This window comes from Bos taurus, chromosome 1 (genome assembly GCF_002263795.3).
Source record: "Bos taurus isolate L1 Dominette 01449 registration number 42190680 breed Hereford chromosome 1, ARS-UCD2.0, whole genome shotgun sequence".
Classification (NCBI taxonomy): domain Eukaryota; kingdom Metazoa; phylum Chordata; class Mammalia; order Artiodactyla; family Bovidae; genus Bos; species Bos taurus.
In genome coordinates, this window is record NC_037328.1 from 95,141,369 (window position 1) to 95,160,320 (window position 18,952).

At 40.5% G+C, this 18,952-nt stretch overlaps 1 protein-coding gene across 11 annotated transcripts in view; it reads right to left on the reverse strand.

Moving 5' to 3' along the window:
• FNDC3B (fibronectin type III domain containing 3B) overlaps window positions 1-18,952 on the reverse strand; it is a 358,677-nt gene that overhangs the window by 20,133 nt on the left and 319,592 nt on the right. For all 11 annotated transcript variants that reach the window (NM_001206211.2, XM_024992081.2, XM_024992092.2 and 8 more), the window contains one exon: window positions 10,707-10,919. In NM_001206211.2, the coding sequence (NP_001193140.1) occupies window positions 10,707-10,919 (213 nt within the window). The remainder of the gene's footprint in view (window positions 1-10,706; window positions 10,920-18,952) is intronic.

The following is an 18,952-nucleotide window of genomic DNA, read 5'->3' on the forward strand; positions in this document are numbered from 1 at the left end:
GGACAGATACAGAGATTAAGCAGCTTTTTTTTTTTTTTTTTTTACAAAACCTGTCAGTTAATACTTATCTTAAAGTATCCAAGCATTAACTAGCCTTTGCAGTGGAGTTCCTGAGCCCTAGTCATTTCACCTGTTTAATGTTCCTTCTGCTTTGCTGTGTAAGGAAGCACGTTTTACTGAACAATGAACATTTTTAATTTCAGGAAGAGACAGAGTCCAGGCTGAAACCCACAAATACCATGGTAACCTACTTAGCGTACCTAACAACATCACTACCTTAATGAAGATACCCCTTGCTAATGCTAGAGGCAAACAGCTATTTATTAACTCAGCCTCACTCAGGTTAGAATCTGTAACTGGAGTAATTGCCCTTAATTATACCACAAAATGGAAGTCACAGTTTAAGAGGTAGAAGTGTTGCATCTTCAGTATAAACTTGCAATGCAACCTGGTTTTTAAAGGAGTTTGGAGAGGATGACTAGCAGCAGTACTGCTTCCCTGCCCATTCCTGGCTCTGGGGAGGGTATTTTCTTTTGAAATAAGTTCAATAAATCTACATAGGCAGCAGCACTCGCATTCACAAAGAAATTTACTGAAGCACAGTCAGTACTCTAATTCTGTAGTATAATCTAAACTGAGCAAATGGCATATTTTCTAATATTTCAATTTTCAAATTCATCAAACTCTGCTAGTTTTAGAATAGCTATTTTGTTCCTTTTTCTTGTTTTGCTGGTGTACCACATCATTTTATTAATCTTTTAAAATTGCAGTTCAATTTAGAAAAAGCATGCGGAACAGGTAATGGAAATGAAAAACTTTACAATTTTGCCATTAGGGTGCTTGTTTGCATCGAGGGACAGACAGTGCAATGAAGCTAATGGCAGAACCTATCTCATGGAGCTGTTGTGAGGTTTAAATGGGTTACTACAAGGAGAGTGTCCATGATCTGGACAGGTAATAACCATGCAGTGTGTGTTACAGTCATTTTGTACTGCTGAGAAGACAGCTAACCCTGAGGTTACTTTCTTTCCTCCGGGGTGGAGGCTTAGCTGCATGGGGAGAGGCTTCCCTGCACACACTGGTCGTTTACCCTCAACCCCCCAGACCGGTTAGTGAAGTGTGGGCAAGAGCACCTTCCTTACACGGTGGCGGGATTCAGTGTGAACGCTCATGGAAGAGCCCCAGTCCCTACAGAGTAGGCCTCAAGTAAGTACCTGTTCATCCTAAGCTTTCTGTACATGCTGACAGTGACTTCTCTTTCAAACAATAAAGACCAACCAAAACAAAAGCACACAAGCCAACACACACAAAACAATCCCTCTTTCACCCCAATTCTGTATTTTCTATCACTCCAAGAGGCAGGAGAAGAAAGAACCTTCTTCAGAGCCAGTGATTTACAGCCAGTTGCATGGTGGCCTCTCTGGAAGGCTCCCTAGGTTAACACCCTGTGGCTAGAACCACTCAGAGAGATTAAAAATATTCATCAAATATTTGTTTTACCAAGACCAACTTATTTTTAAAATCCATTAATAAGTAAGCCAGAGGCCTTTGGTGATAGAATTAAACACGCTACACATCCCAAGACACAGTGATCGAAGACTCCACATTTTACAACAACCAAGGACTCAGAGTGAGGCTTTGCCGTGAAGAGGACAGCGGCCCTCTGGTTGTCCCGATGGCACCTCCCCGCCTTATGTTTAGAGTGTTCAGGCTCAGTGTTGGGATCCCACGTGTGCATGCACCACCAGCCCTGGAACGTGAGCCACAGCCAGAGGCCCTCCTGTCGTCTAGAAGGACCTGATCCATATCATGTCACAAGGCACCACCTGAAGCCCTAGAAAAGAAGATCTCTGCCATGAGAAGAAATCATCGGGGAAGGGGGAGGACCTAGAGCAGCTGGAGTGCCGACCTCACCAGCAGGAGCTGCTGAAACCCTAAGACCTCAATCCTCTGACAAGGGATGCACTATGTGGGGAGCCCACGTCCCCCTGGGGCATACCTTGGTCTGCACTGCCCAGTGAAGACTGGGCCACCCTTCATTTCTCCTCCCGCCGCCCCCCCCCCCCCCCACACACACACACACTGTTGGTCTCAAGGGAAGGGGCAGGGGACTTGGATCCAGGAAGACTAGCCACGAGTCTCAGCCCTGCCCCTTACTGCCGAACCATTTGCCCCTGTTCATCTTATTTCTCCATCTGCAAAACAGGGACAGTATCCACCTAATAGGTTGTTTTGAGAGTCAACTGTGGAAATGTGGGTAAAAAGCTTAGCCCTGAGCCCTACAGTAAGAGTTAAACACAGGGAGCCCAGTGGCTCCAGATCCTGTACCATGAGTGTCACCAACCATCCCAGGCAGGGCAAGGTACCCTGGCAAGAGGACCACTGTGGCTCTCAACTCCCACCACACAGGCTATTCTCCAGGTTGCCGGGGCTACTACCAGTTCCTGTCCCAGCAGGAAGAGGTCCATCTGAATTTGTGATGCTCGGCTGCATCTGTTACGGCTTGTGCTAGACATATAACATTCACCATCCCCCCGCCCCCCCAAATGGTAACCAGGGAGTTTGCATGAAATTTGCACTGCTTCTTATATCACATGAATGCTTCTGTGCTACAGAAACACAATGATATTATATACACACACACATATTTACATACATAACAGGTGGCATGATTTCTAGAATGTAGTTCATGCTCAATAAAGTCACTGAGTAATTTTAGTATCAGTTCAGGCCACAGGGACCCCTGGTGATATCACAGCTCCTTAAAGGTCTTCCTGGAGCCCTGGGCTTACACTGGCAGTGCCTCTGAGAGGTCTTCTGCTCCACCTTCAACCCCCGATGCCCATGGCCATGTACCTTTGGAAGCATCAGTCCCATGACCTAGGGTTCCTGTGAAGGCCAAGTAAGAGGACTGATATGGATACACCTTGGGGCTCCACTGTGGTGCTCCCCCACTGGTGCAGGGGCTGAAGGCACAATGGGTAATAACAAGCTTTGTAGACAGACGAGTTTGAGTTCAACAGCCTGATGATCTTCACCAATGTAAGCCAAGTAAACGGTTTTCTCCTGTGTAAAATGGGCACTACAGTAGTGCCGACCCCCTCAGAGGGTTGTTATGAGAATTAAATGGGAAAATGCAGAGAGAACTTATTACAAATTGCCTAGCACCTGTGAGTGCTTGATAAATATTAGTGGTTATTGTTTATAATACTATTAATAACAAAGCAGCAAGGTTCATGGATGATTTACCTCCTTTCTCAACACTGGAGAAGTCTGGAGGGCACCCCCCTCACCCACATCCCTTAGGCTTCCTGGAGCTGGTGGGAAAACTGCATGTAAATACCATCCACGCTGTCCTGGGGAAGCCAGGCTGAGAATCGCTGATGAAAACAGTTGAAAACGGAGCAGCAGATGCTACAGAAATGCTGGCCATTAATGGAAATTTGGGCATTTTTACTTAGGGAAAGGAAAAACAAAGAAATGCTCTCATGTACTAAAACAGATAATTACTTGGAAGGGGAAACATAAACACGGCAGGTTTGGTGAGTCACTGGGAGTTTATGGTTTAAATAAATTCTTTATGGCTCTGCCCCCAACTGGCTTCAGCTTTGACTATAATGTTTTCCTCAAGCTAAACACTCTGATGACCACACACACACGTGGGTTTCAATGCTGGTAATTTAGCACTGATTGAAAAAAAAATTTTACATATTTAAAAATACAGAATGAATATGCCTCTATTCTGCTTGCCTGAGTACTCCATGGTAGATATGAAGAGGTACAAAGACCTTGGCCACAATGCAGAGCCCATTACCATCATGATGAACAAGTCAAAACTCTTCAGTCTGCTTCTAGACACTCGGGATAACAACTGTCTTATTCCCCTCTCATGAATTTGGAATTTGAGATCCAAATGAAAGGACCAAGAAAATTATATGATTTGTTATTAAATAAATATTATGAAGGCAAAACAACAGATTTTTGACATTTTCAAAGAATTCTTTCAACCTCAGCATTTTAGACTTTAATATTGCAAAAGATGACTTTTTTGCACCAAAGTGCAACTGACAGAAAAAATTCAGACATATTACATTTTTATGTGCTTATTTTAAATCATTTCAGAGGAAAATGATATACAAATAATTTAATTTTAAAATCTGTTTCCTTAAAACAGTTTTGTTTAAAAAAATCCAAGAATTCTCTGGATGGCATATAACAAGTTCATAGTAAAAACCAGGTAATCCTGAGGTTTCTGTGTTTACTTTCTTGTTGCTATCAGTACACTGAAAGCTAACAGCAGCCCATTAATATGAACTCAAAATGATCTAACCTGCTGACCCAAAATGGCCTGTGGTCCACAAATGACTGCAAATGGCAATTTCGAAATATCACAAGTTAACAGCTGCTGGTAAGCTCAATGCAGCTATATTTCTTAGCAATGCCATGTCATTACCTTCATTTTTTCTTAATTTCTCTGGGTTGTGTGTGTGTGTGTGCATTCCCTACATTACTGAGGTTATCTTCGGGATGGAGGATGTTCAAAATAGGAATGAATAGCCTGTGCCCTCACTCCACCAAGAACAGAGTCCCGCCATGTCTATGCAGAAGCAGGTGGCACCAAGTAGGGGCATCTGAGGCAAGGAAGGTTCTTTCCCTAAACTGGTTCTTATGTTGCTGAGAGTACCAGTTTGGAGACTGAACACTCAAGTGCCAAGAGTGATCTCCAAAAGACCATGAGGAAAGGCGTTAATTTCCTAACCCCCATGTTCCCAGCTCCACACGGACCTTTTGGCTTATGAGTAACCAGACTGCAATACATTTGGTTATGCTTCTTTTCTAAGAAATAAAATGTCACTATAGCTACTGAAGAAATTCTGTACATAGAATAAGATTCCTGTTTTCATCTTTTTTTTTGTCCACACTGCATTTGATATATATCAAAAAAGAAATTTACTTATACTCAAAGCAAGGATGACTAGAATCTCTAAGGACCACCTGAGAACTTTGCAACTCTGTTCTTTTACTTTGCTTTCTAATATGTGCAGGGAATCTCATCTTCAAGCGTATTCGCAGTCTTCCAGATTTTTATTAATCTACTTTTATTTTAGTGGCCTTGCCTCAATCTTATCTCATTTAGGAAAAACTGGAATGGAAAATGCAATCTACTTCCACTCTGGTACTTATTTTTTAAATAGAAATTCGATTCTTAAATAGAAGAAAAAAATGTAGTCTGAATTCTACTTCTGGTGCAAGTAAGATCTCAAATAGTTCATTTATTACCTGTCACCTCAGGCTGTGCTTAGAACACTGAAACAAAATAAACTAGTAATACTTTACATTTTGCATGATGAATTTTTATGCTCCCTTTTAAAGAAATAAAAATTCTTTTTCCCCCCCATCAGTCAGGGACTGAAGACAGGTATCACTAGCTTCATTTTGTAAATGGAGAAACTGAGGCAAAAAGAAGTTAAGGGACATGCCTCTAGTCATTTAGAAATTCAGTAACGGATGTGGGATTACAACAGAGAATTGACATCCCTGTCCAGAACTACAACTGCCTTCCGGTGATTGAGGGTTATAAAAATGCCATTTACCCAGCAAGGATGGTCATGTGAATTGGAGACTGATCCAGAGAAGCAAAAGGAAATGAACACCAAGGGTCTTTTGTAGGCCCTGAGTTAGTTAACATCTATTTCATTTAATTCAACAATATTCTCTGAGAAATACAAGCAGGAGTTTGTTCTATAATAGGCGTGTGCTCACTCCTGGAGTGCTCATATACTGTGGCCACTTTTATTTGTTGCCCAGTGTGTATTTTTTTACGGTTTCTTCATGCAGGTTACTTTTTGTCCCTCTCTAACAGTGAACTGGCAGTTATACTGCACACATTACAAGCCCCCGCCGCCAATTTTGCTGGCTAAAGGGAAAAGTGTCATGGGCACAAGGGCTGATTTAAATGGAGAGCAAGCGGCAATTATCCAGTTCTGTTAGAGCCCTCTCCCCATTCCCCACTTGGCTGGAGCCTTGCTTTAAAATACATTGGCTGTCTGAGTAACCTGAACAACAGATTAACCATAAATGCATTCCTGGAACTTAAGTTCCTCTTGCCTCAGTGCTGTGTACAATCATCAGGAACAGGGTCCCACAGGGTCAGGATGAGAGTCAGCATCAACTCAAATTCTGTTAGGGCAGCATCAACATTTTGTTTCAGTAACACAGACAGATGCAGCTTCAAAATCATCATTACAACATTATACTCTTAAAATGCATGAGCTGATCTTGTTATTCTAATCCCTGTATTAGGTTAATGCAGTATTATGAAAATGTTTACTTTTGGATATATGTTTTTCTTGCATATAAAGGAAACAAAGACATTTGGATCTGTGCTAGATCTGTTAAGAATAACAGAATTAATCACTCTATAGCCAAACTAACATAATTTTTGTTTTTCTGCTGAAATTAAATAAAATCTCTTGTGCTATCTGCTTGTTTTTTCACATTTATTTATTTCCTCAGCAAGATAAGCTCCTTATAGGCAGGCTACATACCTCACAAGACCTAGCACGCTGTAGTAATTTAAAAAAAAGTTGATGATTGAGTGATCATAATCTAAGTGCTAGGGATAAACTTAGTCCTGCTTTGAGGCTGCTGCATAAATATATAATCAGTGATCTTGGACTGGGAACCTTGTGGGTCAAAATCTTGAATATGTGGGAAACAAATGTCTTGTTCAAGGGGAAAACTTTCCACACAGCAAGTCCCAGTGAGCCGGATGAATTCTAGGTGGACTTACCTTGAAGCAAGGATTTGGGCAAGGTGCCCTACTGGTTTCCTTTTATTTACATGGAGTAGTAGTGAAAGTCTCTCAGTCGTGTCTGACTCTTTGTGACCCCATCGACTACATACAGTCCATGGAATTCTCCAGGCCAGAACACTGGAGTGTGTAGCCATTCCACCTTGTCCAGGGGATCTTCCCAAACCAGAGATCGAACCCAGGTCTCCCGCATTGCAGGTGATTCTTTACCAGCTGAGCCACCAAGGAAACCCTTATTTACATGAAGCAGCCCAAAGTTTAAAAAAAAAAAAAAAAAATCCAGTGTAAAAGTACCAGAATAGAATGCCATTTACATGAAGATCCAGGACATTCTGTTTCCTGAAGATTATAGCTTTGGTTTCCACCCAATCCTGAATCCTTATCGCTGGTCTCCATCCTGAGGCTCTCCGGCGTGAGGTTATATGGATTGATACTCTTTTAAGACTCATCCAACCTGTTACCTTCTGAATAAGCCCTCTCTGTTCAATTTTCGGCCTAAAGCATATGCCATTCTCCTACCTTCCCTCAACACTCTGTGCTTATGTCAGTCTTTCAGCCTTTCACACTATGATCTGCCATCTCTTCTACCTATGCCCACCAGACTCATCTATTCAAGAACTAAACAATGCTGATAAATGCCTCCCACTTTGCAGGTGCTCAATAAATAGTAGTGCCTTTTTGAGGGTTTGAAAATACACTTTTGGCCAAACAGTATACTTAGAAATCTCTGGGCCATGTCAGATTTTTTTGATTGTGAGCTCTATAAATTAAACATAATAAACCAGCACATCATAGATGCAAAACCTTAGGGGTTTTGGCCATTAAGTGGTCACTCTTAAGGAATGTTAGTATCTTTCTTCCTCTATATCAAAAGTAGAAGCTAAAATATGAAGAAAAAAGGAGAACACTCTCTAATCATTTACAAAAGACACCTTTTTGAATAGGATTTAGCTCACAAAGAATCTACAGAGATTCACGGCTTTAAGGTGAAAAAGGTGGGAGTTTTTCTGGACTAGAGTTCAGCTTCTAGTTCAACTCCTTTATTTTATGGATATGGAAAACTTGGGAGCAAGAGTTTAGCAGCTGAAATCAACTCAACTCTCTAATCTGACAATTACCAAGCGCGGCGTTATGCATTTTCATTGTTCTGCTGCTGCTTCATGTTTAAAGACTCAGATTACTTGCATTGGCTGCCAAGGACAGTGGTAAAACTCAGACACTGTGGCAGTCCTTCCAAATGCCCACAGTGACCGGTGAGCCAGGCAAACATGGGAAAAGAAATATTTTGAGAGCTGACAGCTAAGTAAGTACACAAACACCACAGACTCTGATTCTCACCTTGGCCACAGAAGGATATATGATATTTTGCCACATCTATAACAGAAACTAATTGGTGGTTAATGAAATCAGTACACTGCTAAAGAATGTGAACACTTTTCCCAAAAGCCACAACTAGAAACCACTCTAGCAACCACAATTTCAATTAAAAAGACAGCTGTCATTTTGGAAGAAAATGCTGTTCCTTTCACTGGATAGGCCAAGTTTTAAAGAACTTCAAGGGGAGCAGAATTGACAAAGACCTAAGCACAACTATTATGATCTATCCAATGCCAAGTGTTTCTCCCTAATCTTCAGGAGTCAAGAGCCAAAGTCAAAGGCTTGGATTCATGGGACCATTCACGACAACAGTTCAGTTTCAAAACAGTGAAGAAGGTCATCTTCAAACTCAAATTAGGCCATGTTCACCCTTTTAAATCACAGGAAAATAATTCCACAAATAGAATGAGAATTTATTACGTTCTCTATCCCCATCACTTTGATAACTTCTCAGAATACTGACAAATCTAATTTAGAAAAAGATAAATCTGGACTCTAGCTCATAAAACTAAGAAAAATACTATTCCTAATGGTGAGTTTTCTTAAACTGCCATTTACATTTAGGCAAGTCATTTATTTAACAAGCCAGGTTTTTCCCTTTTTTTATGAGGGAAGAGCATGGACTGATTACAAGGGTTTGCACTCTTTCCTGTCTGACATATCCAGATGTCTCACAACAGCGTTCTTCTTTGGACCAGCACTCACAGAACCTCTGTTCTAAGCCTCTGTACGGTTCTCTGCACGAGGCGCCTCAGGTCACTGCCTTGCATAGGACAGTGCAGAGCTGTCAATCTCCCCATATTCTTGGAGGTAACAGTAGAGGCAGCTGCGCAGGGAGGTCATGAGGTGCTGGCTCAGATCCCAATTCTGCCACCAGCTTCAACAATGATTCGGAATTTTGCTGTTTTTCTAAATAGTACAACTAGGAGGTATTCTCTAAGGAAGGTTCTCAGGACCACCAGTGTAAGCCAAAAGCCCAGGAAAAAAAGACCCATTTACAAATGTCCCCAAATGCCAGCTCAATATATTTATCATGATTTCTGTTAGTCCATAGTTTCTGTTCTTGCCAGTAAGGTTGAGGAGTCTCCTGCCAATAAAATAATAAGCCCGTGAAAAATGCAGCCAAAAGCACATGGCATGGTAAGATGAATGATCTTGTCTGCAAATGAATATGAATTTGATCTCTAATGAATCTCCCCAGAAGAAGCCTTACTTTTTCTGTTCTTTCTATACTAGGACTCATTTCCTAAAGGATGATCACTTTTTGTTCTAAGTCAAACTATTGTGTTTTCTAGGTCTTTCAATGTCAAGTTCAAATGTGACCTGTTTCTCAAAGCTGTTCCTGTTCTTTGCAACCAAAGGGTCTCTGCACTTTATTCCCTATGTCTGCCCCCTTCAAACTCCCAGAGCACTTTTCTCCAATTCTGCTAGTGTTCTATGACGACGTGTAGGTTGATATCATGCTCCTGGAGACAAGGCAGGGCCTTCCTCTTGTTCCTGGTCTCCACTGAAGGCCCACCTTGCAACAGTGCCTTCCACACAGCGGACTCCACTGAGCGGACCTGAATCGAAGGGCCAGTGCAGAGCAGAGATGGAGGTTGGAAGGGGTCTTAAAGAACCAGGTCCCCACATGAAAGAGCAGGGTACCAGGATGCACTAAGGGGAAATGACAGAAACACTTCCACATACCCTGATTTTTGCTTCGGCAGGTGTGTGCAGGAAGGGGCAGCATGTCTACCCCAAAAGGCTGTCTTGGTTTTATGGTGATTTCCCACCTCCTTCAAGCTGAGACTCTTGTTTGAACTTTTGGTACCAGAACTTTCTGTCATTAACTTTTGCTCCACAACTGAATTATTCCTAAATACAGGTCAGCTGCCCATCTTCTGATCGGCCATTCTCAGAGGAAATGAAGTTAGGTTAAATAAATACTATGTGAAAGGCTGGATTTGATTTCTGTCACCAAGAGTGTTTCCTGAGTATGGAATCTTATAAAGAATCTCCTATTTGCTTTAGTTAATTTGATATTATGTTGCACTGCCCATAGTTACAGAGCACAGTCCCCATCTGTACATCACCACAGCTATTTCAGACTGGTAAACATGTTTGTCCTGATGGTTACTGAATATTTAAAAGAGGTTAACATCCCTTCCTGAGTCTTATTTCCCTCTGCACTCATGACTAATCTAACACTATTACACAGCAGGGACTTGAATTTGACCATTTTCCTTTCAGAGAATTTATCTCCATTTTTCTGGCTTTATGAAAGGAAAAAACAAACAAACAAACATGTATTTATCATCTATAGGGAAATCAGGATCATTAGATTCTTAATTTAGAAAATTCCAAAAGGAGGATACAACTTTTATACTCAAACTTAATACTCAAGTGCAGGACCCAAATACCAGGAATCCTTTCAATAAAGATGAGGAGTGTTTCGGAGGCCAGAAGAACTGGGAAGACTTCATCCCATAAGCCAAAGTCATGGAGATTTCGGATGAACCCCTAGGCCCCTCACCTCTTGTTTCTGTCCTCCAGCTGCAGCGTGTACACCATGTCATCAGCAGCGTGCATCTTGGCGTTACTGTCTCCCCATTTCAGCTTCAGGCTCTGAGGCCCCGCAGCAGCACATTCGAGCCTAGGAGGCAAGGGTGGTAACGGCCGAGTTTTTGCTTTAATGAACTGACTAAATGGTCCAGCTCCAATTTCATTTATGGCCTGAATTCTGATCCTGAAAAAAGAAAACAAATCACAAACACAGGCTTAAGAACCAGTGATTCCTCATTTGAAATCAACATTGTATGTCATATTTCTTACTTGCTCCTATAAAGTAGTATCATGGAATAAAGGAAAACCAGTTAAAATAATCAACACAAACAGTAATGGGCAGCTCGGAAGACACTATCTTTTCCATTCCTAAACCAACAGCCCAAAACAGCACATTTTCAAGATAGTTCTTTAATTAAAAAAAAAAAAGACCCTTGTTCAAGGGAACGTATACTAAAGACTTTCATATTTTATTCTGGCCACCCTTTAGCTGCCTCATCAGTTTTGGAAGTAAACAAGCTATAAACAATAAATGAAATTATAAGTGAAAGAGGAGAACAAGAGAATCTTCTTCAGATTTTGACAAAAAGGACAACAGCTCTTCGATAGTGCATTTTTCCTCCTCTGTCTCCAGCCTCACCCAACAATCTCTGCTAGTCTCTAACCAACATCAAGTGTGCAGACACTGCTGGTAACAGAGTGTCATTCAGAAGCGTAGAAATCTAACTGGATGCTTACTGTGTGCAGTGTTATGGGTAATAAAGACACATTAACACTGCTCTCATGGTCAAGGAACTGAAAGTCAAACAAAGTGTGTCTCCCCAGGTGGTTCAGTGGTAAAGAATCTGCCTGTCAATGCAAGAAGATGCAGGAGATGAGGGTTTGATCCCTGGGTTGGGAAGATCCCCTGGAGGAGACCATGGCAACCCATACCAGTATTCTTCTCTGGAGAATCCCATGGACAGAAGAGCCTGGTGGACTACAGTTCACAGGGTTGCAAAGAGTTGGACATGACTGAGCATGCATGCATATATAATACAATATCCCATCATCATTCCCATTTTTCTTATTCTTCTACTTGCTTACTGATTAACTGAAAAATTTCTCCAAGGTCATCAGACAACACATTGATGGCACTGCCCCATCTTTCTTCATCCTCTACACCCCTTGCTGCAGTAAGTACACGTTACTGAAGCTTGTCTCCTCCTGGCACTGGGGGAGCCTACAGATGCCTGCAGAGGCCTTCCTCCTCTACTTCTCAGAGTAAAGGTCTCAAACAAGCCCCCACCCCAATCTCTCTGCTCTTCCTCTCCCGTAAATGGACAGTCCTCTCAATAACCTCAGCCTCTCCACAGCTTCATCCACATAAGACCTTTCTCAGATCTGCCTCTCCTCCATCTCTTCATGCCTCATTACTAGGCCTCCAGTGGAAACTTCCACCCAGAGCCCTTGCTAGGTACACACGCATTTTATTCAGCTGAACCAGCAGTGTGGTATCCCTAGATCTAAAAGTTTCAACATTTAAACCTGATGTGAGTTTGAAACAGTGTTTCAAAACCCATGATAGTAAAAAATACAGTCAAAGAGAAATTTTCAGGAAACAGATCAGTTTAAAATATTCTTATAATTTAGTTTTATGTACATCTGTCTCACAGCAATTACTGCTTATGTTTAAATAGAAAATATCATTACATATTACAATACCTAAATCCATCATATGACTGCAAATGAACCTTAATTCTTCAAATTTAAAATTACATAAATTCAGCAAGTCAATTTAATAATGCCTGCAAATTGTTAAGAAGAAAAAAAATAGATTGGTTCCAGGTGAGATGGAGTAAGCACGCACCACCCTTTCTCTCCCACTGAACGGAGCTATTAAACCTGGACAAAATAAATAAAGCAGCCATCTAAGAAGAGCAAAAAGGAAATAGCAGCTAAGGATTTGGGGAAGAAGTCAAGCTATCACCAAACCAGCAGTGAATTTACCATTTTCCCCCCTCCATCATCTCCTGGCTTGGACTCAATATAGCCTAAAATCCAGGGAATTCCTTTTTTTTTTTCTTTTCTTTTCTACATTGTCTTATTCCTCAGCCCTTAGCCTATTCCATCAATTAACAGCCTAAAGAAGAAAAACCACATGATCACATCCACTGATACAGAAAAAGCATTTAATGAAATCCAACATATATTTATAATAAAAATTCTCAGCAAACTAGGTATAGAAGGAAACTTTCTCAACATGAAAGGGGAACTTACAGAAATACCTACAGCCAACATTACACTTAATGGTCAAAGACTAACTGGAAGATCAGAACAAAGCAAAGATGTCTGCTTTCACCACTCCTATTTAACATTAGGCACAAGATCCAGTTGGTGGGGGTGGGGTGGGCAAAAAGACAGAGATGATAAATAAACGCCAAGACACAGCTGGGACTACTTAAGACCACCTAAATAGAGGCATACTGTGGTCATGAATTGGAAAACTACATAGAAAAATGGTCAGTTTTCCCAAAACTGATCTATAGATACAATGTAACTGTAATAAAATTCCAGCAGGATTCTCCTTAGTTGATACAGATAAGTTGATTCTAAAATTACATGGCAAGGCAAAGGAACTGAAAAATATTGCTAACACAAATCTGAAAAATAATAAAGTTGGAAGAATCATACTATCTGATTTAGGACTTACTATAAAGTTTACTATAAAGTATCAAGATAGTGTGATATCAGACAGACACAAACCAACAGAAACAGACCAGCACAAATATGGCCAATTGATTTCCAACAAATTTGCAAAATTAATTCAGTGAAGAAAGAACTGTCTTAACAACCGATATTGGAACAACTGGATATCAAAACCAAAACTAAATCTCAATGTAAATTTCATTCAAAAGTTAACTCAGAATGGATCATAGATCCTAACAATAGAATGCAAAATATAAAACACTTAAGAAGAAAACAGGAGGAAATATGTGCTACCTAGAATTAAAGAATTTTTAGATTTGATGTGAAAAGCATGCATCCAGAATGCATTGAAGACCTTTCAAAACTTGGCAACAAAACTAAAAAATGGACAAGAGACTGGAACAAACACTCCACTGAAGAGGACATACATGTGGCAAATAGGCACACAAAAATACGTTTAACACCATTAGCCATTAGGAAAAGGCAAATTAGACAACAATGAGATGCTACTATCTTTCCCTAATAACGTGGATAAAATTTAAAAATGCTTAATACCATTCTAGCAAGTATAAGTAACAGCTGAAACTCCCATATTTTGCTGCTGAGAATGCAAAATGGTATACAGTAACACTGGAAAACAGTTTGCTTAGAAAGTTTCTTATAAACTTTAGCATACATTTATCATATGACCCAGCAATCACACTTCTTGGGCTGTACTCTAGAGAAATTAAAACATTTATGTTCACATAAAAACCTGCACATAAATGTTTATACCAGATCTGTTCATAATCACCCAAAACTGAATGAATATCTGTATCAGTTTGGAATGTAGCCAACACTTATCTCTTATAAAGTATAGCTAAAATTCTATCACAAAGAGCCTCCTCAGATTCTATTAATCTAGGGCTTCATCAGGTCTCTCTTAGGTAATGCAATGTGAGTCTCTCGACATAACATTCAGTTCAGTTACTCAGTTGGGTCCTACTCTTTGAGACCCTATAGACTACAGCACACCAGGGTTCCCTGTTCATCACCAAACCCTGGAGCTTGCTCAAACTCATGTCCATTGAGTCAGTGATGCCATCCAACCATCTCATCCTCTGTCGTCCCCTTCTCCTGCCTTCAATGTTCCCAGCATCAGGGTCTTTTCCAATGAGTCAGTTCTTTGCATCAAGTGGCCAAAGAATTGGAGTTTCAGCTTCAACATCAGTCCTTCCAATGAATATTCAGGACTGATTTCCTTTAGGATGGACTGGTTTGATCTTCCTGTAGTCCAAGGTACTCTCAAGAGTCTTTTCCAACACCACAGTTCAAAAGCATCAATTCTTTGGCACTCAGCTTTCTTTATAGTCCAATTCTCACATCCATACATGACTACTGAAAAACCATATTAATATGTTGCCTAGGTTGATCATAGCTTTTCTTCCAAGGAGCAAGCGTCTTTTAATTTCATGGCTGTAGTCACCATCTGCAGTGATTTTGCAGCCCAAGAAAATAAAGTCTATCTCTGTTTCCATTGTTTCCCCATCTATTTGCCATGAAGTAATAGGACCAGATGCCATGATCTTAGTTTTCTGAATGCTGAGTTTTAAGCCAACTTTTTCACTCTCCTCTTTCACTTTCATCAAGAAGCTCTTTAGTTCCTCTTTATTTTCTGCCATACAGGTGGTGTCATCTGTATATCTGAGGTTATTGATATTTCTCCCTGCAATCTTGATTCTAGCTTGTGCTTCATCCAGCCCAGCATTTTGCAAGTGTACTCTGTGTAAAAGTTAAATAAGCAGGGTGAAAGATACTGCCTTGATGTACTCCTTTCCCAATTTGGAGCCAGTCTGTTGTTCCATGTCTGGTTCTAACTGTTGCTTCTTGACCTGTATACAGATTTCTCAGGAGGCAGGTAAAGTGATCTAGTCTTCCCACATTTTTAAGAATTTTCCATAGTTTGTTGTGATCCACACAGTCAAAGGCTTTGGTGTAGATAATAAAGCAAAAGTAGATGTTTTGCTAGAATTCTCTTGCTTTATCTATGATCCAACAGATGTTGGGAATTTGATCTCTGGTTCTTCTGCCTTTTCTAAATCCAGCCTGAACATATGGAAGTTCTTGGTCACATACTGTTGAAGCCTTGCTTGGAGAATTTTGAGCATCACTTTGCTAGTGTGTGAGAGAGTGCAATTGTGCTGTAGTTTGAGCATTCTTTGGCATTGCCTTTCTTTGGGATTGGAATGAAAAGTGATCTTTTCCAGTCCTGTGGCCACTGCTGAGTTTTCCAAATTTGCTGGCATATTGCAACACAGTATTGAAAGACTACAATAAACTCTTCTTTGCTTCCCAACATGAGTCTTGTAAAATAGCTGTATGGTATTAATGTAAGAGTTTTTTCCCTATTATTTGAAAAGAAAGACATTTTTCTGCAACTAGAGAGGAAAAGTCTTTCTAAAAAGATAGTCATCATGGTGGTAGAAATTATTCCTTTTTTCCCTATTGAGGAAAAGGGAATTAAGCTAGATCTTTAAGTTTCAGTCTTTTTCCAATGGTAAACAAATCTCCTCACCTACATGGTTTGTGTGAATGTCTTTCTACTGTCCAGCGTGCTATTCCTTCCCTTTATTCTGTGCAGAGGTATTCCTAGAGCCCAGAGACCAAGATGCTTCCTTCCATCTGCTTGCCCGTAGTCCTCCAGAGCCAAGCGCACCTTGTATTCAAGGTGATCCTACTGCTTTGCTCCATGCAGCCACAACAGCCCTTAGCTACATCAGTAAGTAAAAGAAAGTGAGGTATAATGGGGTGCTTAAGATTGCTGTTCTGCCCAAGACAAAAACTGAGAGGAGATTTCAATCATGTAAAAGAATTAAAAAATAGTTTATAACACACAAGTATCAAGACATAGAAAGAAATGTAGATTTAATATTTAATTTCTTTTGTAAATTCATTTTCTTTGCAAGGCCCCCACAGTATTTTGGTAGGTAGTGGGCTTCTTATATCTGTAGCTCTCTGGCTCTCAGAACTTTTAACTCAGATGTATTTGGTAAACGTATTGAATATTAGCCATAAATATTCCCACCCACCCACCCCAAGAATAAGAATGTTATGATAGCATTTTAACTCTCTTGAGCAGTGAAGCCTCTCTGGCTACTCTGTTAATCACTTTGGTGACTGCAGGGAAATTATCTAACACCTGTAAAGTAACAGTTTCCTTCTCTATAAAATGGGAGTGATAATATATTTGCTGCATTTACAAAGAGGATTACTTATTTAAGATAAGCAATGTGGGAAGCATTTTTCTATTTTTTAACTTTGTATACTTCGCCATTCAAACAAAAAAGGAATCCAGGTGGCCAAAAGCTCTCTGGTAAACTTTAAAGTGCTAATTTATGGAGTTATTATTTTTATGACTTCCTTTCAGACCGTATTCCTCCCCAACAATGAAGAAAAAGTGCGGGGCGTCCACACGAGAGGCACTGCATTGGGCATGTGAAAGCCATGTCTGCATTTTAGTTGTATTACTACCACCACTGCACTTGAGGAATGTGCTGATACCATCTGTTTCTCCTTTCTCTAAATTATTGTCAAGGACCCAACAACAGCTAAAAGGACTGCCTTCTTTTTAAACCGTCCTCAGAAGGTGAGGTAGCAGCCTGGGAATGGGTAAAATGTTAACAAAAACCTCTGCAACAACAACCCTGAGGACTTGCTCTGTCCAAGGGTCTGTGCTATGGAGTCAGTTGTCCCTCGGTACCCGTGGAGGGCTGGTCTCAGGACCCCCAGGGTTACTAAAATCCATGATGCTCAAGTCCCATGTATAAAATGGCACAGTTCAGTTGGCCTTCCAGACCACAGATGTGGTGAGATGGCTGTTTCTCTTGCTTTTAGAGATGAGGAAACTTCAGTTAAATAACTTAAATGATACAGTAGCTAGTAGGTGCTGAAGTCTAGATTTGATACGTGCAATACTATCACTAATTTCTACCCTGACCCTTTGTCTATTTCGCAACTGCAGAAACTGCAGCCAGCTAGGTTCAGTCATTTGCACTAATCCTCACAGCAGATACAGGTCAGATCTGGGTGTGAAGCTGGTCTTTCTAGACTCAAAGTCTTCATGTATTAACACACCGTTCCCTCCAGGTATATCCTGAACCAAACACAGCTTCTTCCAACCAAAAGATAATTTTAATTCGAACCACACTTTCAATTCAACAACAACTGCCTTTTGCCAATGAAATAGACATTTAGAACAGTCAAATTTCCTTTCACATTATTAAAACTTTTGGCCTTGGAATGAACTGTGTGTGTGTGCTAAGTTGCTCCAGTCGTGTCAGACTCTTTGCGACCCTATGGACTGCAGGCTCCTCTGTCCATGGGATTCTCCAGGCAAGAATACTGGAGTAGGTTGCCATGACCTCCCCCAGGAGATCTTCCTGACCCAGGGATCAAACCCATGTTTCTTATGCCTCCTGCACTGGCAGTGCGTTCTTCACCATTAGTGCTCCGAGGTGGCTCAGGTGGTAAAGTATCTGCTTACAATGTGGGAAACTTGGGTTTGATCCCTGGGTCAGGAAGAACCACTGGAGAAGGGAACGGCAACCCACTGCAGTATTCTTGCCTGGGAAATCCCATGGACAAAGAAGCCTGGTGGGCTACAGTCCATGGGGTCACAGAGAGTCAGACACAACTGAGCAACTAATATACATACATGCAGCACCACCGAACTACCTGGATTTTAAAATATTTGCTTCAATTTATTCAAGCAAGAAAATCTGTTTCAGTAAAAATGCATGCAAAACATTTTCCCCTGTGGCTGATGCACTGACCTAATATTAATTAGTTTAAAGTGACACTCAAAACTGAAACAGAACTGAGGACTTGATCAAATGAAGCCATGTCTTCTTGCAATTGGTAAAAATATTAAAAACTCTGACTCTAGAAGGCTGAGAAAACTGAACAAGGACTAAGGAAGCTAATATTTCTGGTGTTTTGTGATGAAAATGCAGTGTATGAAAATAATTTCCTAATTCCAGTGACAACTCACCTAGGATGGATGGAACCAAATACTATCTTGAGGAACAATTCTAAGAATTAACCTCAGAAAAAACTGATTTTCAAGTTCTATTAAATTAATTAGTCTATCCCAAACCTAAACTTGACATGTTCTCTCTTTCTCACTGAATTAAATGTTAATCTTGACATTTAGATAGGATCTATAGCTTCCCCCCACCCCAAACATGCAATGTATGTCAGTTTCTAAAATCTTAAGCTCTGCAAAGTTAAGTACAAGGGAAATGGAAGTTTTCTTTCCAATGCAGGAAAGTCATTTAACTCGGCCATCTGAATTGATGTGAAAAATCTCTTCAAGTGTCTGGGAGTTTGCAATATCCATCAGTATACTGATAATACTGATTCAATAAATCAAATTAAGAAGTATATTCTTTATAAATTTTGACTGGACTTTCATTATTAAAATATCTGCTACTTTTAGATCTCAAATACATTACTGCTTCAGAAGATCACAGCGTAATATGATGCATTTTA